This window comes from Fistularia commersonii, chromosome 13 (assembly GCF_037954325.1).
Source record: "Fistularia commersonii isolate RoL2024-O1a breed Wild chromosome 13, RoL_Fcom_v1.0, whole genome shotgun sequence".
NCBI lineage: Eukaryota > Metazoa > Chordata > Actinopteri > Syngnathiformes > Fistulariidae > Fistularia > Fistularia commersonii.
In genome coordinates this window covers 6,548,946-6,572,953 of record NC_141296.1, presented here as the reverse complement: position 1 = coordinate 6,572,953, position 24,008 = coordinate 6,548,946, and the positions used below count along the sequence as shown (strand labels likewise).

At 40.2% G+C, this 24,008-nt stretch overlaps 2 protein-coding genes across 5 annotated transcripts; both read right to left on the bottom strand.

Moving 5' to 3' along the window:
• Positions 1-1,039: 1,039 nt before the first annotated feature.
• efemp2a (EGF-like fibulin extracellular matrix protein 2a) lies at positions 1,040-12,949 on the bottom strand. The gene is made up of 11 exons (XM_086158622.1): positions 12,767-12,949; positions 8,633-8,878; positions 8,014-8,062; positions 7,719-7,907; positions 7,085-7,207; positions 6,814-6,930; positions 6,043-6,162; positions 5,097-5,216; positions 4,814-4,940; positions 4,058-4,253; positions 1,040-1,913 (listed from the first exon to the last, which is right to left on the bottom strand). The coding sequence occupies exons 2-11, from the start codon at positions 8,732-8,734 to the stop codon at positions 1,740-1,742; spliced, it is 1,317 nt and encodes a 438-aa protein (XP_086014748.1). The 5' UTR covers positions 8,735-8,878; positions 12,767-12,949; the 3' UTR covers positions 1,040-1,739.
• A 1,187-nt stretch (positions 12,950-14,136) lies between these two features.
• On the bottom strand, positions 14,137-23,776 carry fibpa (fibroblast growth factor (acidic) intracellular binding protein a). Of its 4 annotated transcripts, XM_086158304.1 has the most exons (12): positions 20,969-21,173; positions 20,869-20,938; positions 20,664-20,748; positions 19,061-19,259; positions 17,231-17,357; positions 16,550-16,650; positions 16,202-16,335; positions 15,752-15,860; positions 15,589-15,652; positions 15,371-15,457; positions 15,160-15,257; positions 14,137-14,631 (listed from the first exon to the last, which is right to left on the bottom strand). In XM_086158304.1, the coding sequence occupies exons 3-12, from the start codon at positions 20,746-20,748 to the stop codon at positions 14,562-14,564; spliced, it is 1,074 nt and encodes a 357-aa protein (XP_086014430.1). In that variant the 5' UTR covers positions 20,869-20,938; positions 20,969-21,173; the 3' UTR covers positions 14,137-14,561. The 4 variants fall into 4 exon arrangements, with proteins under 4 accessions (XP_086014430.1, XP_086014429.1, XP_086014431.1 ...); XM_086158303.1 differs by having other exon boundaries at positions 20,869-21,173; XM_086158305.1 differs by lacking the exons at positions 20,664-20,748; positions 20,869-20,938; positions 20,969-21,173 and adding an exon at positions 23,638-23,776.
• Positions 23,777-24,008: the final 232 nt, after the last annotated feature.

The following is a 24,008-nucleotide window of genomic DNA, read 5'->3' as shown; positions in this document are numbered from 1 at the left end:
ATCTATGTGTTCTGCTGCCTCCTGGTGGAGAAATGATGTTTTCTCTGATTACATAAAACAAGAGTCGAGTGTGAGTCATCACCCCCCAGTGAGGACAGATGGGAGATGTGTTTGTGCGTGAACGTGTGTGTCTGTGTGTGTTTGTGCCTGGTGTGATCATAAATCTGTTTCTATACGCGGTCAGATTTGGGGAACTCGACTCTTTTTTTAAGGAGTTAGAAATAACAACAACTCATCAACACAAATCATTTCATTTACAAGGTGTAGACATGCAGGAAAGCTGATGTAAGTGTGTGTATAAGTTATAGGTTTAGGCAATGCAATTGGGAAATTAATTTTATGTGAGAAAAATGTCCCCTAAAGTATGTTATTGTGTACAGTTCTCTCTTAACATTGTGTCTAAACTGCATGTGAATCTTTAACATTATAACTACAAACAGGATGACTCATTTCCATCTCAATCTTCAATAGAGCCCAGAAACATCATTAACTTGATTTTTCTTAATAAATAAAATATAAATATGTTCCACATAAGGACCACCTATTTACGCATATAAATTCAAAGAAAATGTTGTGCTTGAAAAGAAGATATAAAATAATAACCATTAAATAAATTAAGAAAAGAAGAAAAAAAATATCCATGGGATTATGTTGTGCTTCAATTCTATGTTTTTTTAAAGTATAAATTTTCAGTAACATTTTCCATTAATTTTAAAGGAGGGAAATATTAACCATTTCCAATTATGTTTAAGTTACCAGGTGAATTTTGCACCAATGAAAAGTGAGAAAAAGTTAGCAAAAACAATACACAAAACAGAAACAGAAACAAAAAGCAATGAAAGACAACATAATATGAGAACCTTGATGTGTGCCTGGACATCGACCAAGAGAATCCTGATACCTAATCTTTAGCATGAAAAAAGCAGGATTTGAAATATTGTTAATTTATTTTCCATCATCCTTTTTACACCCTTTATATGTGAAATGTATTGTAATTATTTCATTTCCACACAGGAAAAAAAATTGAAACAGCAATCAATTTCAGAGTCAAATTTCTTTTATTCATTTTTCAATTTTCAATTCATTTGCTGACCAAAAAAAAAAAAAGTCAACGCAAACCGCAGTGTGAAAGACGGTGCCGGAGAGCTGGACCCTTGGAATGGGGTAAAAGTGGGGTAAAAGAGGAAAGCTGAGGTCTGAACTGAGTGGTTACTGATTCACATCTGTCGGCAGAAAACGTGGCTGACGAGAACAAAATGGCAAACAGAGTGGAACTGAAAGATCGGGACGGAAACTGGTTACAACAGATGAAATGAGTGATGCCGGGTGTGAATCCCTCCACCTGAGGGCAAACTGAAAATATGTCACGCAGTTTTGTTGTCATCCCGAAAACAGACATAGATCTCTTTTTGCACAAATTGAGCACAAAATGATACTGTCAGATATGTGACAGAAAACAAGTAATAATCATGATATTCTAAGCAATAGTTACATTTACTACATGGGAATAATTATTTTTTGTGTTTGTGTTATGAATGGCACATAATATGGTGGACTGAGAGAAGTTTGTCTTGTTGTTTTTTTGTAAGAAATTAAGTACAAAAAGCTAAGAGTGTAACATCACAGTGACTGGTTGAACTGCATCGACCTCTTTAGTTTTACAGCTTCTTTTTCCTTTGTTGGTGTTCCTCCTCAGCTCTTTCTCAATGTCCCTCCACTCTTCTTCTTCACCTGCTGCTTTAAAAGCTGTGTGGGCCAACATAAATGGAGAGTCTGAGGACAGAGCTGGTCTGGTAGCTGCCCTGGTAGCTGAGCAGTGGGTTCACGGACATCATCTCCAGGTCCAACGTGTACTCCCTGGGCCCTGACACAGCACGGGCCAACACCAGCATGGCACTGATATTATTGATTTGCTGCAAAAGGCAAAGCAAATGTTACTCAGCACATTTTTAATAAAGGGGTAATCAGCACCATCCTGTGGGGAACATGAGCTTCATTCCACCATCCTTTAAGAAGAGGGATAAAAATATGCATATGTAAATATTAACTGGACTCTGTCAATATTTACAGCTAAAGAGATGGAACTGAAGCGATGGATGAGGATGACAGGAAATAATAACAGAGAAGATTGTTCAAGATATTATAGCTAACTACATTGTAACAGAAATAAATTTGTGAACATTTTTCACTATCACAATTTATAACCTCATACACATTCTAAACTTCACGGTGTAATTCACAAGCTTTAAATAAGTCAAAAATGTTTACCATGTCAAATCTAACCAACAGTATGTTTGCGATTCTTTGCAGCACTGCCTGTACAGATGCTGTGGAAGCGTCATTGCTCCAGCAAGAAAAAGAAAAGCTACTTTTTAAAAACCCACTCCCATGCGGGTTCATTCACAGGGTTCAAATTTGAGGGGTTCCAAAATAGGATGGCACAACACTGAGTATACACAACTTCAACAGCGCCACAAATTATAATCTCTAGAACTGAGTTGGTTCGTCTATCTTTTACTATATATGTCTTATTTCCTGCATGGTTAACTTCTTGAAAGAGATGAAAATTATGCTAAATAGAAAATAAAAAAGTCAGCTATTTTCAGAAATGGTGTTATTGGTTATTATAAAATGCACATTTTCATTCGTAAAGTGGTAGGAGGGTTGCACAAGAGTCAACCCCAGGGGTATCTCACATTTAACCTGAAAGGGTAAATATTTCAGCCCTAAAAAATATTTTATTGTACATTTGACTGGGAGCATAAGTACTGGGTAAAAGAGTGGTACGTTTAAGAGGCCTCGTCCAAGGGTAGAAGAGTATTTCACAGGGGGCGGAGGGCCAGGGTCCCCACCCAGCTAAAATGGTAACTCTGTCACTGCTCACTTCTTCCTCTTCTTCTTTTCCTTTGGGCTTTTCCCTCCAGGGGTCGCCACAGCGAATCCACCTCCACCATCTATCCCTATTCTCTTTATCCCCTTCTCTTGATGATGGTTTTCTTACAACTGTACTGAAAAAGACAAGTGCCACATCACACCCCCGTGATGATTCATCCACAGACACCTGGTGTGTTAATCAACTTCTTGGCCACTGTTTACTCTTGAAGCAGCTGCGGACTCAGAACAGAGCTGTTTTGTGGAGCAAAAACACTTTTCCCAAACACGGGCAGCAAAATTTAACCTCTTCTTTTTCTTTTCCTTTTGTCTTTTCCCTTCAGGGGTCGCCATAGTGAATCAACCTCCTCCATCTAACCCTATTCTCTACATCCCCCTCCCTCACACAAACTAACTTCATATTCTCTTAGACCTTCTAGACCTCCTACCTGGCAGCTCCAATTCCAGCATCCATCTACCAATATATTCACTATCCCTTACCGAACCATCTCAGTCTGGCTTCTCTGACCTTCTCTGCAACACATCTAACATGTGCTGTTCCCCTGAGGACTCATTCCTGATCTAATCCATCCTGGTCACTCCCAAAGAGAACCTCAACATCTTCATCTCTGTGACCTCTAGCTCTGCCTCCTGTCTTTTCATCAATGTCACTGTTCTATCACTTTTCATTTGCGATTGTGAAGTATCCAGCCATCACCTACGACGTCTGTGTTGCTCACATTGTCACATTGATCCGGGAACACGGAAAAATAAGGGAAGTTGTTTCTTTCTTCTCCATTATCATGTTTTTGGTATTTTTATGTACTATCTAGTAAAGTGTCTTTTCACTTTATCTGCATAAATCATATCCTTACACGTACTAGCCAGGTCTTTTAAATTTGTTTTTCCATGAAAATTAGCATTTTACTGTTTTCTTGTTGTTTTCAATTTAATTTCAATGTAAGGCTGTTTACTTTTGGGTTAACTTTGTTAAAGTTGAAGGTAAACATCTATTCCTGACACACTGGTCAGCCCTCAAACAGTCAGGGCATCAACATATTTAACACATTGTGTGACATTTCCCTCACAAAAGTTTGAAACATGTATTCACATTATGTGCATCCAAAGTATTTCAGGTGTATTTTTTTTTCAGGTCAGTAAAAAAGAAGCACCAAAGCTTTCTCACCCTGATGTAAAAGTCTCCATTCTCGTCACCAGAGCGAATGCGGAAGGTGTTGTAAGCCCCCGGGGAGACGCTGGTGGCCTGGATCTGGAAGATATCTGATGGGACGGAGCGCTCTGAGGTGATGCTCATGTAGCGATGGACGATGGAAAAAGGCAGATCTCGACACGCCGGCTTATTGAGGGAACACACACAGCGACTGGACAGACACACACACACGAGGTAAATGTTGGGGTGGGTTGGATGTTAGTGCAAAGCATCACTGACTAAATAAACAACGCTTCTACTACCACAGGAGAAGCATTTATGTTTTAAAATATTTACAAGTCAAAACCCCCTTCTTTGACTCAGTGATAAGGGCAGTTCACAAAAATTCCAGCAGATGGGAGTAATACAATAGAACAAGTTTCTCGAGGATAAATTTTGAACGGCCGTCATTCTTTCCGTCATGCTTTTCTAAAACACATTTTATACTCAATCATCTGGTACATGTTAATAATGACCCACACCTGTTACTAATCCAAAACGTGTTCACAGCTGTAATAGTTTTCTTATTGCACTGGACCATGATGAAAAGAAAAGGCTGCAAAGTTGGATGGGTGTGTGGAAAAGGTAATTGGGGTTGATTATATTCTGAGCTGATGGCCAGCACATATTTCACTAACAGAGAAAAAGGTACACATGTGTGTGTGTGAGACAGTGTATCTATGAACAAACACACACATACACACGCGCGCCCACTCAAGCGGTGTCACTCACTTCTCTGACACTTGTACGTAAGGCTCTTGGCACCGGTTGCTGTCAACGCACTGGTATCGTCCGTGAATATTCACACATGTCTGCGTCTCAGTGCACTGATGTTCACCTGTCTCACATTCATTTATATCTATGGAGGAAAAAAAAACAGCTTTTGGTTAAACAGTACAAAAAAGAAAGAATGGAGCTACTGTCCAGTAATGTGAGGTATTAAAGCACACCATTTGCACCTCCAAAGCCACAAAGGGGAAGGTGTCAGGGAGGGATTGGACACAAGCGTGCTTACCCTGGCATTGTCGAGTGCCAAGCAGCTGGTATCCTTCTGGGCAGACACAGGAGAACTTCCCTGGCTCATTGACACACTGGTACTGGCACAGATAGCTGAAGTAGCTGCACTCATCGATGTCTGTCAAATCAGATTGATCGGGGTTTATTTGCTGTGAGACCGAACAGGAAACAGGATAATCCCAAGACAGGACCGCCGAGTGAGCTCACTCCAGGGTTTCTACGCTTCTACAGGGATCATTTTCCTGGGTTTTTCCTTCCGCAGTCTAGCTGGTAAGAGAATGTGCTCAAACACTTACACTGATATTCCCACTGAGAGGAAATCACTTGGTTTTAGTTCTGAAGCCCTACACTGTGAATTAAGTCCATAGTTGATCAGCAACTCCCGAAAAAAGTCATAATTTTTTAGGTGGGATAGCTATACAAAAATAAAAAAAAACTCAGTTTGACAAGAAACTGGTTTCCTTTTCCATATGGAAAACCAACGATTGTCAATGTTGAAAACCAGAAACTCTAGCACTTGTCACGTGAAGCCATAAGAACATCACCTTAAGCAAGTATATGATATTAACCTATTTGACTGTGGGTGTTGAGGGGAAAAAAACTATGATAGGAACAAGATGGAGATTGAAGCAACTGCTGTTGCAGGAGTGGCTGTAACCATAAAACTGGCTGATTCTTCAGTGAGATATAACTTTATATATATATATGTATATATATATATATATATACACACACACATATATATATACATATATAATTACCATCTCTAATTTGACTGTGGTCCTCTTTTTATTATGTTTAAATTGCTTGCTAAGATTTCGTAAGATTTCAAGAAAATTAAGATTTTTTTTTTCTTTTTCCAGAAAAAGAGGTTGATATTACAGTTTTTTCAGGCCAGGGGAGATTCCTGCTGCAATTAGACGCATTAACTGTTCTTTTCTCACCTTTACAAACAAATCCATCTGGGCCCAGCTCATAGCCCTGGTCACAGCGACAAAGGAAAGTGCCGTACGTGTTATAACACCTCTGAGAGCAGGGGGCCCCCATGTCACATTCATTTACATCTGAAAGGGGCGCAGAAACAAAAAAAAATGAACAAAAGCTTCAGTTAAACAAGCAGTTACGCATAAAGACAAAATGTCAACGTTTATGGAGTAACAGACAAATGTCCAATGCAGCATCAAAGTCGTAAATAGAAATGTCATCTTCAAAAAGCCATGACTTCCTCGACATATACCTTAAACTGTATTATTTCATTTAAAATGCTGTACATGATTAGAAATGCATCATATGTAGTTCACTTTTTGGGGAAAATATTATTTTACTGTCCATATCCTTGTTCCTTTCTTTTCACTTGGTTGTTAATGTAAAGTAGATTCATTATTAATTTTATAAAATTTCTCCGTGATTTTTATTTACATGTTCATTCATTCTGTCATAATGTATTGCTCCTATCCTGCACACAGGGTCATGAGGGAGCTGGAGCAAATCAGTTGCATAAAATTGGGTGAGAGGCAAGGTACATCCTTGGCACCAGAAACAGCATAACTTTCTCAATAAGTTTGAGTAATAATAGCTCTAAAATAGCTGTTGGTTAAATCTGAAATAATTCCCAAAATCAGAGCAAGTTCAAATTTGCATCGAATAAGGATACTATTGACGTGAGTTTCGAATGTGAAATGACCATATCAAGAGTAAGAACTGCTGCCACTCACCGATGCATGATCGGTTATTTCCTGCCAGCTGGAAGCCAGGTTCACACTGACACGAGAAGGAACCGGGGACGTTGACACAGCGATGTTGGCAGTATCTGTACCTGCACTCATCGATGTCTACGACAACAGTGAAGAGTCAGTGAATCTCACATTCCTACATTTTATTAAGTTCACCTTCCCAGCTTGAGCTCAGCTCATCCCCATGTAGGGAAAAAATTTCCCCATCAAGTGATATCGCAAGCTATTTCAAGAATGATGTAAATGATCTCACCGATGCATTCTGTGCCAACCTTGCGGTAACCATCTGGACACTGGCAGGTGAAGGCCCCTGGTGTGTTGATACACTGTTGGCTGGGCTGGCAGTCGTGTTCGTCTTGCTCGCACTCGTCCACATCTGAGTCATGTGGCACAGAGACACAAAAAATAAAGGTTATTGTGAAGAAACTGCCTCATGACTGACATGCGGGACAATACTAACTCTGTTAACCTCATTTGCACCCGACAGCTGAGAGGATCCCATTTGCCTGAATCATACAGATAAAGACTTCACCGTTGTCCAGCACGAGGAGGATTTATCCACTATTAGTACCGGTATGTGTTTTTTTTTTTTTTTTCTTTTTAACACTGCAGCTGTCCTTGTGTCAAATCTACCAAATTCCTACAGTGTCTGTCAGCCCCCCGTGGACACACACACACACACACACACACAAACACACACACACACACAAACTTTACCAACACCCTGCCTCCAGTTCCAGCACCTGCTACAGCCACCTGTCCCTCACAATCTGTGGTCACTGACAATAAATATTCACAATCACACATGCATAAACATACCTAATGATCACTCATCCTGTCAACACCTGTCTACCTCCAACCCCCGGACCTACAAAGCAGAAACTCACCCACACAGATGTCCCCCTGCGGCTTGTAGCCAAGGGGGCAGGGGTTAAAGGCCTCGGTTGGTGTAATGGCGGGCTCCGGGGCCGGGATGACTGACGCAGAGCGGGGAAGGCATAGGTAACCTCCATAGTGGTTGAAGCACTTCATCTCGCCCTTGCAGGCGTCTGGAATCGTCTCACACTCATTTATGTCTAAAGGGAGCCACACGGTTACACGGTGACCATGGAGAAATGTCTAAGCCAGACATGGGTCGGAAAAGCATATACTGAGAAATGTTGATCGGTTCAAGAGCTTTACCTTTGCAGTGCTCAGTTTGAGGGTCCCAATGATATCCATCTGTGCATTCCTTAACATTAGAGCAACAAGAGAGAGACAGTGCAAAATGAAAAATAAATGATGAATTGGATTATCCGTCTGAGCAGTTGCATAATAAACACGGTAAAATAAGAAATCCCAAATAGCAGAGCATAAAAAGAGCAAAGGATAGAGAAAGCTGTCTTTTTCCGCATTCATGAAGCAGCATTGAGCCGAGAATACAATAAACCTGCTGTTGTTAAAGGATGTGTGACATTTTAAACTACTTTTTTAAAGCCAAATTCCCCTTTGAAACTCCAGTGTTTGGAAAAAGGCCTATTATTGTGAAAAAAAAATATTGCCGTGATGTTCATGGAAAGTAAAGCTCAGTCCAAAGTAACATGGAATTAAAACCAAAAATACCCCCAACTACCACCATAAAACACTGGAAGGGGATCAGAGCGTAAGAATATTAAACAAGAAGTAAATGACGGAAAATGAATGACATTCACAAAGAACAGAGGGGAATTGAGGTCACAGTTGCAGCGCAAAAGTCCTATTGGATGTACAACATATTTTATAAAATGAAAAAAGAGGAAGAATTATAATTATTCATCCTTACCGTATAGGTGTCACTTTCAGGAGATGGCTGTGAAATAGCACTGCGGAGGAGCACAGACACACATATGCACATGCACAAGATTGACACGCACGCCCCCTGCATACTAATATAGTGGGAGATAGGAATACACGTAAACTATGCCCACAACCACGCACACACACACACATCCAAACACACAGAAGCACACGGCTGTCAGACACGCGGAGCTGCCTGGAAGATGCAGATAACTTTAGATGGGTGTGACACCTGTATTTCAAGAGAGAGACACAAGAGGGAAGGGAAGAAGGGAAAGACAAAAAAACAGAATCAGGAATACAGAAAATCTAAAAATAAAACACAGAAAGGAAAAAAAAAAACTGCGTCAAAACACACTGGTGTCATGCATTTCAGGTTTTGCACTCAAAATAGTTCCCGCAGCTGAAGTGAATAATTTAACTGGCAGCCAATTTTTAAGTAGTCGGTCCAAACATAGTTAGCTGCCTGGACTCAGTTCCCCGTTTGTCAACCTAACAGATGCCCCTTGCAGTAAGAATAAATTGAATTGGCTGTGCCAGGTACAAACATAAATATCTTGACGTACTTCATCCTCCTGCTGAAAATAACAAAGTCAACATGACAGAAAAAGTGAGCTGCTCACAGAAAGCTCTCTGTGTCTCCAGACTACAACTCACTGGAACGATTGTCTTGCTGAGCGCTGCCTCCAGAGCTCTGTGTGCCGCTGCAGCATCCGTGGGCACACATTTAGGCTGCTTTGGCACGTCAGCATTTTATAACAGAAATCAACCCCTGAGATGAGGAATCTCCTCTGAATGTGCTACTTCTGTGCACTTTTTTTATACTTTTATTCCCCTTTAAATTTCTTTACAATTTCCAAGTAGTTCTTATTCTCATATTCAGTTGACTTCCGGACGATTTTCTGGGTGATTCATTCACTTTTTAAGGTGACTAATAGCCAAATCACTCTTGGTATTTACCAATGACTTTGACAGAAAAAATGCTACGGAAAAACATGACTTGATGTTATCTACCCAGTTACCAAAGGATGATAAGCATCTAAATGTAGAAAGTAAAATATTCTATGATCAATGTTCATTATCAACATAATTTTCACCATATATTGAGATAATATTTTTATATTTCCACGCAGCTATGCTTTACGCATTGTGGCATACAATGTACACTGAGTGTAATGATGGCCTTGCTGTTGTGTAATGACGCTGTTTTTTGCGAAGTCACTGAGGTCCGGTTGAAGTCTGTGACGGGAAAGTTATAATCATTTCTTGTCTACGTGCATAAACACATGCTCAGACAAATAAATTCACATGCCACAATAACAGGCATCACTTATTGTAGAATTTCATGTTGAGGCGAGGAGCAGGCCACAGACTGTGACACGGACCCAAAGAAATTCAAAAGGGTGACATCATAGGCCATTTGTGACCCTTACGTGGTGAAAAGCAGCAAAACACAGCTTCATCCCGTTCGCACAGACAGTAACAAACACCACTGCGCAATCAGACGACCGCAGGACGTGACCTCTCGGAATTGGCCCCGGTGGACACCTGCAAAATTCTGACCCAAAACCACTCAAAAAACAAACTGACCATCCGTCCGGGGTTCGGCCACTCGCTGTGGGCAGCAGGGATGTATGGGTGTTGCCCTGCTGTTGGCAGAGATAGAGTGGTGGTGGACCTCTGGAATGCCCGCGGCAAGGATGTGGGCTCCAGTTCTCAGCTGGGATGCCCTTCTGCGGCAGTGTTTCCCAGAGTATCAGTTTCTGGGAAACCCCCCATGGATCACATAAAGAGACAGCTGGTGCCAAAACCTTGCTACTGCCCCTAACCTCCCATTTCTGTTGTCTGGGATGGGGCCAAAAAATGTGGACTGTCGACGTAGAAAACATACGTTCACACTAATACTACCTCAGAGATAGTTCAGTCTAGAAGATATTGCTGATTTTCCACTGATTATTTATTTTGCGTCTATGTTTGATAACAATAAAAGGATCATCTCCTGTGATTGGACAATACACATCAGGTATTGATTTACTGCCACACAGAATATGGATTTTTCTTGAATAAAACATATTCAATCATTTTTGAGACAAATATGTTACTATATGCTTTCAGACATAGATCATGTTCAAATATGGTTAATATTTGGGTTTTTTTATGCTTTAGCAAGTTTCCCATTAACTTCATCTGAAAAGTTGCCCTCCCACCCAAAAAAGTCAAAAAATGTGCTTAAAGTGACCAAGAAATAACTACAAAAATCAGGAGAGTGCATGTGTGTGCAGGGATGGGTGGGGGGGTGGAAAAGCGTAGTAAAAATGAGGAAGAATTCTAAAAGAATTCCCCAAAAATCAACTTTTAAATAATAATTTTTTGTTAAAAAGGGCCTGAAAAAAGTACCTGAAAATGAATGTATCTCTTGTCTCTGTATCTCTTGTATCAAATCTTATTGTAGCAAGTGGACCTCACTCAACTGAGATGCTTCTTCAGTTATAGTGGACAGTGGGGAGTTTTGGGTGCATATCATCCCGGTTCAGATGTGAGTCCAAGCTGAGATGGCTTGCTACAGTCATGAGTGAGTTCATTTGCAGACATAAGGTAAGGTTGAACAGGGTTGCTGTGTTCGATCTCTGGGGACTCGCCTGAGTTTGAATCTGAAGAGGCAATTAAACGGCTAATATGTAAATTGCGTAAAAAAATCAAATAAACTCGTTTGATCACCTGGGCTGAGCTTTGGGAGTTAGTTGCCGGGGCTTGGTTTCAGTTGTGGATCTGGTGTGTGTGTGTGTTGATCTGTCTTGGGACAAATCTCAGCACGGCGTTGTATTTGGGCGAAAGGTTAGTGTATCTGTTGTTTAATTTTCCACACCAACACAAATATTGGGACAAGTATCGATATCGAAAAAGGGGTCTACAAAATCCTGCGCCGAAAATCATTTCTTGGTCGTCCAGTTCCTTTTAACCTCATGTGATGACCACTTTGGCTGGGGACTCGGTGTGACCCATTTTTAAAATTTCCCAAAGTCAGCACAATTTAACAAGCAAAATGTCGGCAGCTTGTAAAAGTGACCACATGGGGACCAGGGAAAACACAGACCACACACACACACACACACACACACACACACACACCCACACACACAAGTAGAGCAAACTTGGTGCAGTTCTGCTCGATTGCGCATGGAGCAGCCTGAGAACACGGTGGCCCAGTGTGCTCCAGCTGCGCTCCGGTACGGTGGGGTCAGTGACCCTGCAAATCCACCAACGACTAGGTTCCCCCCAACACACACACACACACACACACACACACACACACATACGGTAATTTTCTGGGAAACTCCAGCCAATGATGGATGGAGATTCACACGTTGTCAGAGTACTGTCCCTCCTGATGTCTGTGGTGACCTATTGGGGATGCAGCTGTGTCCCCCCCGCCCCCATCCTCCCCCCCTCCATCCCTCAGTTGAAGGCCCTGCCGGGCTGTGTTTACACTGAGGATGTGGCTCTTCCGGTTGCTTTTATAACCCTTCATTACAGTGACAGCAGAGCTGTCACGTTATATCGGATATGTATTATCTCGTTATCATCTAAGTTCCATGTGCTTTTTTTTGTGTGTGTGGTGGGGGTTCTTATCCTGCACCTGTTTCTCCTGTTTAAATGTTAACCAAAAAAAAAATTATCCAACCTTTTTTTCCTCTCTTTTATAATTTCCCCTAAATGGTCCTGTCACCGTCTTTGAGTTTTGTAAGAGAGGGATGGACCTTTCAAAACACTGTGGACGATAATAATACGTGCCCCTGTGACTCACTGCCTCTCTTCCTCTCAACCCTCCTATTACAGTGCCTTGAAACGCAGAGCCAAGAGGCAAAAAACTACACGGTCCGTGGGCCAGATTCTACTGGCCCTCCCGAGACGGCGAGTGGAGCTGTGGAGAGCAGCTGTGACGTGTATGGCCTCAAGCAGGAAAAGTGGAAGCGAGGTACATCAGCTCCCCCGCCTCGCGTAAAAACCGTGCCAAACAACGGTAACACGTCCGACCGTGGGTGTGTGTTCACCGCCCGACCCCCCCCCTCCACCACCCCGTTACTCGGAGGAGCCCAGTTTGAGAAAGTACACAACTCACGGGGGGTGGAGGGGGGAGTGTCCTCGGTCTTCTGTCTCCCGTCTAGGACCGGTGTGTCCGACCGTGCGTCGTCCCGGTGGGTCGGTTACGCAGACGCGGTGCCTTTTTTGCGGTGCGGCTCTTGTGACCCTGAGAGAGAGAGTGAGTGGGAGACAGCTGGAGCGGACGCACACATGCGAAGGGAGGGAGAGAGAGAAAGAGAGAGAGAGAGAGAAGCGAGGAGGAGAGGAGGGAGGAGAGGAGGGACAACCCATTCTTACCCCCCCTCTGGCCCCCTGCACTGCCATCCTCCGCTCTCCCAAACCCCCTCTCCGTGACCCCCGGGATGCAAATTCCTGGTGCGCAGTCCAAATACCAAGATTCCGAATGCGCCGAAATCGCGGGTGAAACAACAATTCACAGATTCACACACGTATGCACACACATGCCCCCCATCCTCGTCCCACAACACACCTGGTTTCATTTAAAAGCAACCCTCCCACCCCTTTTCCCCATTTACCACCATCTATCTATACTTACCTCCCCCATCTCTTCCCTTTTTTTTCCATTAAATGACTAGGATCCCTGCTCGCGTCCAATCTGACATGCAGGATATTTATAGCCACGGAGAGCCGACTTAATGGAATGTGGACAAAAATTAAGTGTAGAGACGCTCGGAAAATGTGTCTGCATATTCCGAGGGATAAACCGGTGGCTTTTTCTTGGGTAAAATATTGACCAAGTTTCCAAATTTGGTGCTTTCTGTTTGTACATGACTAACACATTACCCCACTTGGAATCAGTTCCCTTAGTATATAAATATGTATATATATTTTTTTTTAATTTAAAAAAAGGAAGAAAAAAGGGTTGTAGTGTTATGTTGCAAACTAGCTGGGATGTTGCTTCACTCACATTTTTCCATGCGTAAATTGAGTGAGTCAACTTTAAGTCAAAAGGTTTAATGTCTCAATGGCATTTCACCCAAGGATGGTCACTTTCAAGTGAATGTCAGCCACATTGTATTTTATGGTTCTTAGAAAAACAATGACAAAATGCTTGCTGACATTAAAAATGGGCAGCTGACCTTTTACAGTCTTATTTTCATTCAAATCAACCTATTTCTTCTGTCCTCCAGTTTCTCAAAGAGAAACAAACTTCTTTGCCAGACAGATTGTTGATTCGTCCTGTTAGGTGGTCTGGCTGGTGGCAGCTGTCATTGCAGGAGGATGTTGTTAAAAAAAATCCCACTGACGACCCTAAAGATACCTCCAATTCTCTAACACACACATGCACACAAACACACACTAAAACAATTGCCCCCAAGATCCTTTATTCCAATGAACACCCCACACTCAGTATGGAGACTAGTAAGACATGAATATAGTTTCCATGGTAAATCGGATGCTGGATCTACTGCTATTAACATCTTTATTTTGGTTAGATGTATATATATATACATTTTTTTTTCTGTTTGAATGCCCCATCTACCCAACAAAATATCAATAAGCTCCACCTCCTCTGGAATAGTAGCATCACTCCCATATAAAGTAGTAGATAAAACAATAACTTTGAGTAGTACCTTGCGTAGTAACATAGAACAGCATGGCACTTTGATTTAAATATGTTTCTTTTTATTAACAAACCAAATTTATAGACACTCCCGGGACACCGGGAGACCAAACAATGAGGGAAATAATCGGGTTTGAGACTAACAAGCTGAAGGGGCTAAGATAACAGCTTCAGAGGGGGGGAAGAGATAAAAAAAACAAACAGAGGGAGAAGTAGGGAGGGTAGGACAAGCCGAGGGGAAAACCATTCAGTCGTGATACATTTTGAAGATACAGCTTTTGATCACACCCATGTATCTATCCCAGACAACTTGATGCCTGAGAAAAAGAGAGAAAAAGTAAAATGTCAGTGAATGGAGAAAAACAGTTACTGTAAGACACTTGAAAAGTACTAATTGTAAAATACATGTGACAAAAGTAATGAGGCCATCTAGGTCCACTCAGAGTAATGGGCTGGGGCCTATGTTTCTTTTTATGAATATGTCTTTGTTAAGCATGTAGCGGTGCAGGGCTGTGTAAACTCTTAACTACATTCCAGAGTGTTTGCATGAGAAACAAGGTAACTACAGTTTAAGAAATCAGGGGTGAGATAGGGTGACACCCACTGGTTGAACATGGATGACAATATCAGGGAGAATTTGGACAACTATAACCGAGCACTGTTTAATGTCTGCTAAGCAGTTCATCCTTATTTGATAGTTGGATAGTTTTCCCAAAGCACTCGAGAATATCATGGTGTCATTTTAGACTTAGGTTGCTCCTGCGGAAACATACTAGGAATACTGCCAGGGCTGATGCCTTATTTTTACCTGACTAAATTTCTATAATAACAGAGAGTTAACTCACTTGAATGTGTCGAGTATGTGTGCGGAGTTGGTATAGTGAGTGAGGTAGAGTTTCATGTCCGCAGCTGTCCATCGGTCTGAACGGCAAGGCTCAATAAACTGAGGGAAACAAGGAAGGGAGGAGGTGTTACGTCACACCGCCTAACAGGCAGGCTGACGCCGCGTCTGGCTTCGCAAAACTGGGCTACCATGTCAAGCAAGCGAGTGCTTACCTTCTCCACAAGATCAATAAAGAAATCTCGGACGTCTTTTGTGTTGGTCAGTTTCGCTGCGATGTTAACCAGGCCTCTTGAAAGATTCTTCGAAGAAAATTTGCAATTTAAAAAAAGGAATAAAACTCTAAAACTGTTTTGTTTATGGCAGTCATTCCACACTGTAGCAGTTATTTTACAGTGCACTGAGACATGAATAATAACTTAGGCGTTCTCACCTTGAAGTTGGCCTCCATCTCATTAAATACTTTAGTTTTTCCCCTGAGAGCTGTACAAACAAGACTAAACATAGAACACAAAAATTAGTAAGGCATTAGTAAGATTTAAAAAAAGTAAGTCAATATTTATAACTATGCAAAAATGTTGTTGGATTACTGTGACCTTTTGTGCTGATCCAATAGATCTTTGTCAGAGATTAAAATCTTCAGCTCTTTCAGTTCTTGCAGAAACTCTTTATCCAGATCCACATCCATGTCTTCCACCATGTGATCTGTGATGAAATCTGTGGTCAGAGTGTCTTCTCACAAAAAATGTAAAGACATCCTATCCTCCATGTTTTGTTGAGGGAACTAACAAGTATATTAGCACTGTCCAGGGACATTTTTCAGGGAGAATAAAAAACTGTTGGAAAACACACGTTTAGTCTTTCAGTTGCCAATTTAATCTTATATATTTTATTTCATTTGAGACATTTGTTCAGTTTTTTGAAAACACATGAAGTAAGAAATGCAATACAGTGTCAGCAAATTCATTCATGAGTTACATCACTCATTTACAATGTCAAACATAGGACATTCAGTTCAAGGAAAAAAAAAAAGAGATCCTACTCACCAACTGCCCCGACTGTCCAATTGTTGATAAGCTGCCCCGCACAAAAAGCAAAGTCTTGGAAAGTGAGATATTGTAGTTTTCTTTTTCCTGTCTCAAAGCGATTGTTGGCAAAGAAAACAATGGCTGCATAATCCCTGAAACAACCAGACAAGGCAGTGTAGGAATTTTAAGTTGTCATCAGGCAATAATTAATGTCAACTTCCTTGCTGTTTCCAGGTGCTGTTTAGTTACGATTAGCCAACATTGCAACCCCATGCAGTAATCTATAAATAAAATAGCATTACTGGTACTTTGAAAAATAAACTTGTGGTATTTTGCCGCCTTCTCTCTCTTTTCCGCTGCTCATACCTTGCAAGTTTGTCAGACAGAAGGAAATGCTGACGTATGTTCTCCACCAGGGGTCCCTTCAGCTCTTCCACAACTTTGAAAACACGCTTAAAATTGTCGAACTGAAATCAGATTAACAGGGAGAATCACATTGATGTGACTTAAAAAAATCTGTAAGGGAGTGTGCTCAGGACAAAATTCACTTTTGAAAAAATGCATTAAAAGAGGCTAATTAAAATCAGAGAAACCTGTCAAACTTAACGCAAAGCAGTAAGTACAGTGAGCATACTAATGAAAGCAAGAGAAAATAAAAATCAAGACTGCAAAAATTTCGAAGAAAAGAAAATAACCCCCGATTGAGAGACAGGGTCGTCTCATGATCAAATAAGTGTTTAAGAACCAGAACTGTAGATGTGAGAGAAAAGGAAAAAGTAGGTTTGCCCTAAACAGATTGTACACCACCTGAGGAGCTATAAACTTGAAATGTGTAAATCAAGTCTGACTTTTTGGTGCTGTGTGCTTTTTATTTATAATATCAAACTCTTTTGTTTTTATAATATCAACCTCTTTCTTTTCAAGTATGATTACTGACCCACTGGGAAAGCCGTTTTCATACTTGAATTACATTTCTTTTTCAAAAAATGTAATCAAAAATTCTGATTATAATAAATATTATTTCAGCTTGCTTGGAATTTATCTCACCTGACGTCTGCAGCTCTTCAGTGTGACATTTGTCTTGGCACCAATATCATCCAAGTCTTTCTTGGTCCCTTTAGAAAGCTTCTTTCCCAATACCTCACGTACAAATGCGTCGTCAAAGGCGTAGTATCTAGACAAGAAAACAAAGATGATATTATATTCTCATCCACAACGTCAGCAAGCAACTTAAAACAAAACCACATTGACTAAATAAAACCATATGTCATGCTAATAACTGTCCTGATAGAATAACAAAGTTCATGCTGGTAGGAACATGTTCCAAAAGAGGAGAAAACACTGACGGCGACCAACAGAACATTACATACAGATATATAGAGTTGTATAGAAAGATATATAGCCTTGTTTTCCCGCTGTCTGACCCCGAATTAGACAAAAAAAATTCTGTATTAGGTCAGTTGACCAACATTATGTTAAGGTCCTAAATGCCAGAATAATTTGATTTTTTTTTTCACTTTCTTTAATGTCATAAGTTTACACGCATCGAGATTATCGCCCCTTTAAACAATTTGTGAAAGCCCAGACCTCATGGCTTTGGACAGTTCTGATAAGTTAACAGACAACATTTGCGATAATTGTAGGCACGTGTGGACATGTCATAAGGCACATTTCAAACATACTGCTTCCTAGTGTAACATCAGGAGAAAATCAATACCAATCTGCCAAGACATCAGGAAAAGATCCGTGGACCGCCACAAGCCTGGTTTATCCTCGAGTAAAATTTCCAGATGCCTGAAGGTGTCACATTCATCTGTTCAAATAACTATATGCGAGTATAAACACCATGGGAATGTTCAGCTATCATACTTCTCAGGAAGGAGACAGGTTCTGTGTCTCAGAGATGATAGAGATGCATATCGATCTCAGAACAATAGCAAGAGACCTTTTGAAGATGCTTTATTCACAGTGAAATGAGTCCTGTACTAATATCTGCTGAAAGGCCACTCAGTGAAAAAGAAGCCATTACTCCAACAGCAACATAAAAAAGACAGATTATAATTTGCTAATGTACACATGGATCAAGAACTTTTTTTTCTGGAGATATGTCCTGTGATTTGCTGAAACTAAAAATTGAACAATACTGTTTGGGCATAACAGCCAAACAGTGTTGTTACCTTTTGAGGAAAAAAGCTTGCAACTCTGAGACCAACCCAACTGTGAAGTACAGGGGGGTTTTGCTGCAGGAGGGACTGAGGCAATGTAGAAAGTTCAAGGTAACATCTCAGGAATTTAAAGCTGGGACATAAAATCAGTCCTGCAAGTTAGATTAAGGACAAGCAAATAAATGTTTTGGAGTTGCTTTCACAAAGCCCTGATCTCAATCCTTTAGAAAAATTTGTCGGCAGAGCTGAAGAGGTGTGTGCAAGCAAGGTGGCCTAAAACCTGGACACAGAAGGAAGAAATGGGCCCAAAATTCCAGCAAACTCATGTGAGACGCTTGTGGAAGGATACCCAAAACGTTTGACCTGAGTCAAACATAAAGGTGATGCTACCAAATTATAAGGAAATGTACATAAAAGTCTGACTTTTGATAAAACTAATAAAACATCTCATTATTCTGGCACTTAGCAAATAGGATTACAAAAATGACTTCTAAATTAACTTAAATGAAGAATGAGGTCAGTCTGATTTAATGTCAGACAGCAAAAAAGAGATTCTGTATGTAACACAGTGTATGTAAACTTCTGGTTTCGGCCGTAAATATTGTTTTGATTGGGAAAATTCTTTGAAAAAGAACAGAAAGTCTCCAGTCAAACCAAAGGAAAAAGCAGTCAAAACAGAGACTGAAATCACATTAGGATTTCACAACAGCACCTTTCTATGAGAACAGCTTGTCGATGAGGCGGGATCTGGAATAGCAGCTGGTTGGCTAGTTTGGATGGACTGTGAAGCAGACGCTCACACATCTGGAAGGTCCGGTACTGATCCATGGTGTCACTTAGCAGAACGTCTGCACTTGCCTCGCACTCCTCCAGCACTCCACCCTCCATCCGTACCTTCACCGCATCATTTACTGTTAATGTGAACAAATCAGCATGAGCAGGGATCAGAGGGTTGTTGGTTGAATCTTGCCTGAAAAGTTGTTGAATTAGTATTAAGTTACATACAAATCTGTTTCAATACTTCACCCAAGAGTTCCACAAAGCTCATGTTTTTTGTTTGTAATATTCCTAAATAAATTTAAAATTTCAAGTATTTAAGGCAAAAAGAAACATGGAATGGAAACATTATCTCTCTGAAAATAGCTCCCCAGGAACATATGTTCAAATTACACGGAGTATGACTGAAGACCCCACTGGTTTGAGTCCGTTCACAAGCCCTTTGCCGCATGTGCTCCACTCTAAACTCTGTAAATACCAAAAACTGAAAAGAAAAAGAAAAAGCTTACAAATCAAAATGCTCAAACCGCTTTAGAACAACTGCAGGGGGACCGTTTCAAAAATCTGGGAGATGAATGTCATCCTGCAATGGGTATCAATTTGTCCAAAAGTTGAAAAAATGTTTAATTTCCATAATGTCCATAATGTCGACATCTTTCATTGTAATATGAAAAAGTTCTTTTTTTTCCACAGTCCTTTAAAGACTGTAGAATGTCACTTCCACATAGAGATCATAAAAAAACAGACATAAAGGTTATCCTTGAATAGTAACAAAATGTATTTAATATATTCATCTATCTCCATAACTGTTATTAATTCAACGTTGATAATTAGCAGCAATGAGACTGATATGTATTTTTCCAAAATATACATTTATCATTTGCAATTTTCCAAATTGTTTAGCAAATTGCCCCTTTAGGTTATTAGTTTCTGTCTTCTAACAACTTGGCTTGTGATGCATTTGTTATTACAGTAGAATTTGCCATTGAACTGTAAGCCACATACCAATATAGTTAGGGGGGATTAACCTAAGTCAAAAACTTTTATGTAATTTTACCTGAAAACAAACTCTGAGCTAAAAAATGTGAAAAACTGAAGACATATGGCTATATCTATTATTGGTTTAGTTATTAGTTTATTATTAAAGACAGGAGGCATAGCTGCGGGTAGTAGATATGACAATGTTGAGGTTCTCTTTAGGAGCAATGGGGATGGATATGATTGGGAATTAAGTTTTTTGTTTGAGAGAAGGGACTGTAGAAGACAGGGACAAATGTTGATGATTCGCTGCAGAAAGCCCTGAATGTAACTGCTGAGAGGAAAATGATGTTTCTTTTTCTTTCTTAACTTAAATCCTCTGTACGGTCCACTACATTTCAGACATAACTATGAGACCCTTTCATTCTTGAAAGATGGATGGGAATCAGTAGACGAGATTAGATTTTTAGATAAATCCTAACACCAAAGAATTTAAGAATGTTCATGAAAATATTCACAGAGACCACACGGCTAAAGAAAAAGCTTCAGCTTCGCAGTACCTGTGTATCCATCCAACCACAGCTGGTATACCTCTTCATCCATGATAGTGGTGTTACCCACGAACACATCAAGCTCTACTGACATCTGCATGGAGGCGACATCATTAAAAGCAAGGGCAGCAAATATTAAATGACTTTCTAATTCATTAAATAATCTCCAGAACTTCTCCACGTGCATAATACGGCACACGTGATGATAACATACCTTGTTTAATATGGACGTATCACATTCAAATGTAAGACTTCTAAGGTTACGTCGCCTTTACAAAAACTAAGCACAAGGCTTAGTTTTCATGTCTCACTAATTAGCTGACTTCCTCCATTACATGCTAGCTCCCTTTGCTAGCTATGTCGCATATGTAACAGCGTGTCCGGAGAATAACGTTTTGAGCAGGCACTGAAATTATTATTCACGACTGAAATAATTTGATATAGTTCGTTAACTGACATACACGTCTTCCAAATTTCAAATGAGTGAATTTCAATGGAAGCGCAGTGTCAATAATAGCACTCGCGTCACGGAGACTTCCGCTTTTATGACGTCACCGGAAGCGTTCAGCAGGACGTTACATTAAAACATCTTATTACAATGGCCATCTCATTAAAACTGCGAAGACGCTTCATGTAAATCGCTTTACATAATAGTGCTCAATCCTGGCTTTGCCGGGCTCTTACTGAGCATTAGTTGAAATATTCCTCTCATTTTTAAGCACTTCCAGAGCTTGTACTTAGTGCTATATTAAATAATTTCGCGCTGATCAGCTGCTACTGCGTTATTGTCATATCATAGTAGTAATAAGCAGCTAGATTATAGATTATATAGCAGATAGATAGATAGATAGATAGATAGATAGATAGATAGATAGATAGATAGATAGATAGATAGATAGATAGATAGATAGATAGATAGATAGATAGATAGATAGATAGATCACACATCAGCCCCATTGCTATCCCAAACCACACACTATTGACCGTGGAGACTATGGATTGACAATGATGCATTTGATGCAACATTGTTTTCGCTAGACGCTAAACATGCAATCATTAAAATTAATCTGAAAACAATCTGGAATGTTTCATCCACAAATTGCAATGTGGGTGCGACAAATTTACTTTTATTTTGAAAAGACCAAACCGGATGTGATTTTATATGAAATCCTTATTTTTTTATTTTAGTTAGTGCAGTTGAAGACAGATTGTACACACAGTTGCTGTAGGTCTCAATTCATCTGCCACTTACGCCACCGACAAATAGCAGCAAACAAAATTTGTTTTTTTTCCTGTTTTTTACATTTTTGTTACGCCCTGATTTCATAACGAGTTCCAATGAGAAACCTCATATTGTCAACACAAAGATGGAAAGTCCTGAACCTATTGCAACACTGCGGGACCTTTCAATTTAATCCAGACCACATTTCTGTCTCGTTTCAGTGAAAAATAAAACTCTCAGGTGCTTCAGTTGGTCCTAACTCATTTTGGGCTTTTGGGCTTGCGCCAGTCAACTTGCATTTGTTTCAACTTGTAGCTTTTAGCGTAGTTGTGTTTTATCTTTATCTCTGTTGTTTGTTTGGTCTTCACTGTTCCCCCTTGTAGACATCAGCCTTCACATAAATCACTCACCATTTTGTCCTAGTGGAATCATGGCCATAATTTATATTATATGGGGGTCATAAATCAAACGTGATTCCTATTTGAATATAATGTCTCATTCAAGTTACTAAAAATGATGTTAAAATTGAAGAATCATTCATCACATAAAATATGTCACATTGATCCGATGAAACCAATATACGTTTTGTCATATTTGAGTGACTCCTCGAGCAGACATTTTTGTACTGATCCAATATTTGAGGTTATTTTCCTCCTAAGTGTGGGTGGTTATTTTAAAAGTGTTTCCCTGTTATTGTTACGCTAAAATCCATCAGATGAGATATGCTTGTGAGCTTGGATTTGTATCGGCTTTGCTGCATGTAGCCTGCACAATCTGCTCTTTTTTTCTCCTCCCTCCGGCGATTAATCCAAATAAATCCCCGCAAATCCCCGTCCTCGCCCTCCCTTTTCTGTGTTTCTGCATGTGTCCTTCCAAAATCAAAACACAGAGGTGAAAACGACTCAGTCAACATGTCTTCGTGTCGGGCTCTTTTCGCTGCACGCCGCTTCTTCTCTAACCTCAAATGACACCGGGATTCGGTCTCGGCTTCCCCGAACCCCGCACGGTTAACACCCTACATTGTCGTGGCCTCAGTCGAACAATGGAGGTGGGACACTGGCCGGAAGGATGTGGCTGAATGCCACAGCATAACTGGGGGGAAAAAAGCATGCAGTCACACTTTCCCCCCACCGGCACTGAAAAAGACTCACTGACCAAGAGATCCAAGTTTTTGTATCATTACTGGGAAGGGGTGTAGTGTAACTCCATTTAAGAAATAAGAAATGTATATACACATGTGTATGTGAATATGTGGCTAAATAATTAAATAAACAAACAAGTAAATAAATGTGTGTGTGTGTGTGTGTGTGTGTGAATATGTATATAGATATATATACAGGACTGTCTCAGAAAATTATAATAGTGTGATTAAGTTCTTCATCTTCTGTAATGCAATTACAAAAACAAAAATGTCATACATTCTGGATTTATTATTTTAATATTGCTGATTATGGCTTACGTCTTGAGAAAACTCAAAAATCCTATCTCAAAATATTAGAATATCATGAAAAAGTTTTTTTTATTGCATTACAGAAGATAAAGATCTTCATCACAATATTCTAATTTTCTGAGACAGTCCTGTATGTGTGTGTGAGTGTGCGTGTGTAGTGCCACTGTACAGCTTCAATATCACACCTTTTATAGGTTTTAGTGACCAGTCAACAGAACCCCCCCAAAAAGGAGGTGGCTTTGGAGAACTTTCATCCTCCTTGTTCTCATAAACTACATAAACCACAAGAACGTAGTGTACACGGTACTCACAATATGGGGAAATTATTATTCTTTCTTTCCATCTTGTATCACATGGCGTTTTTCCACGGGACTATAGGTGGTTATCGTGGGCGTGTGGGTTTCCGAAAGTGTTCAGTTATTTGGAATATTTGTGAATCGGATGTATCTGAGCGTTAAAGCCAGCAAAAAACCACCGAGGGAGCCATAAATATTTGTGATTACAACCTGGCAAACATGTCATTTTCCCGGATGAGTTAGAATAGACGTATCTGTTTCCGGTAAAGCCCGTTGTGGTAAATTTCAAAACCCGTTGAATTATGACAAGTTTCAATAACAACACGATACATTTCAATTTCAAATTTGAAAAGCTGTTTTCATAATGCTGATTTATTCTCCGAAAT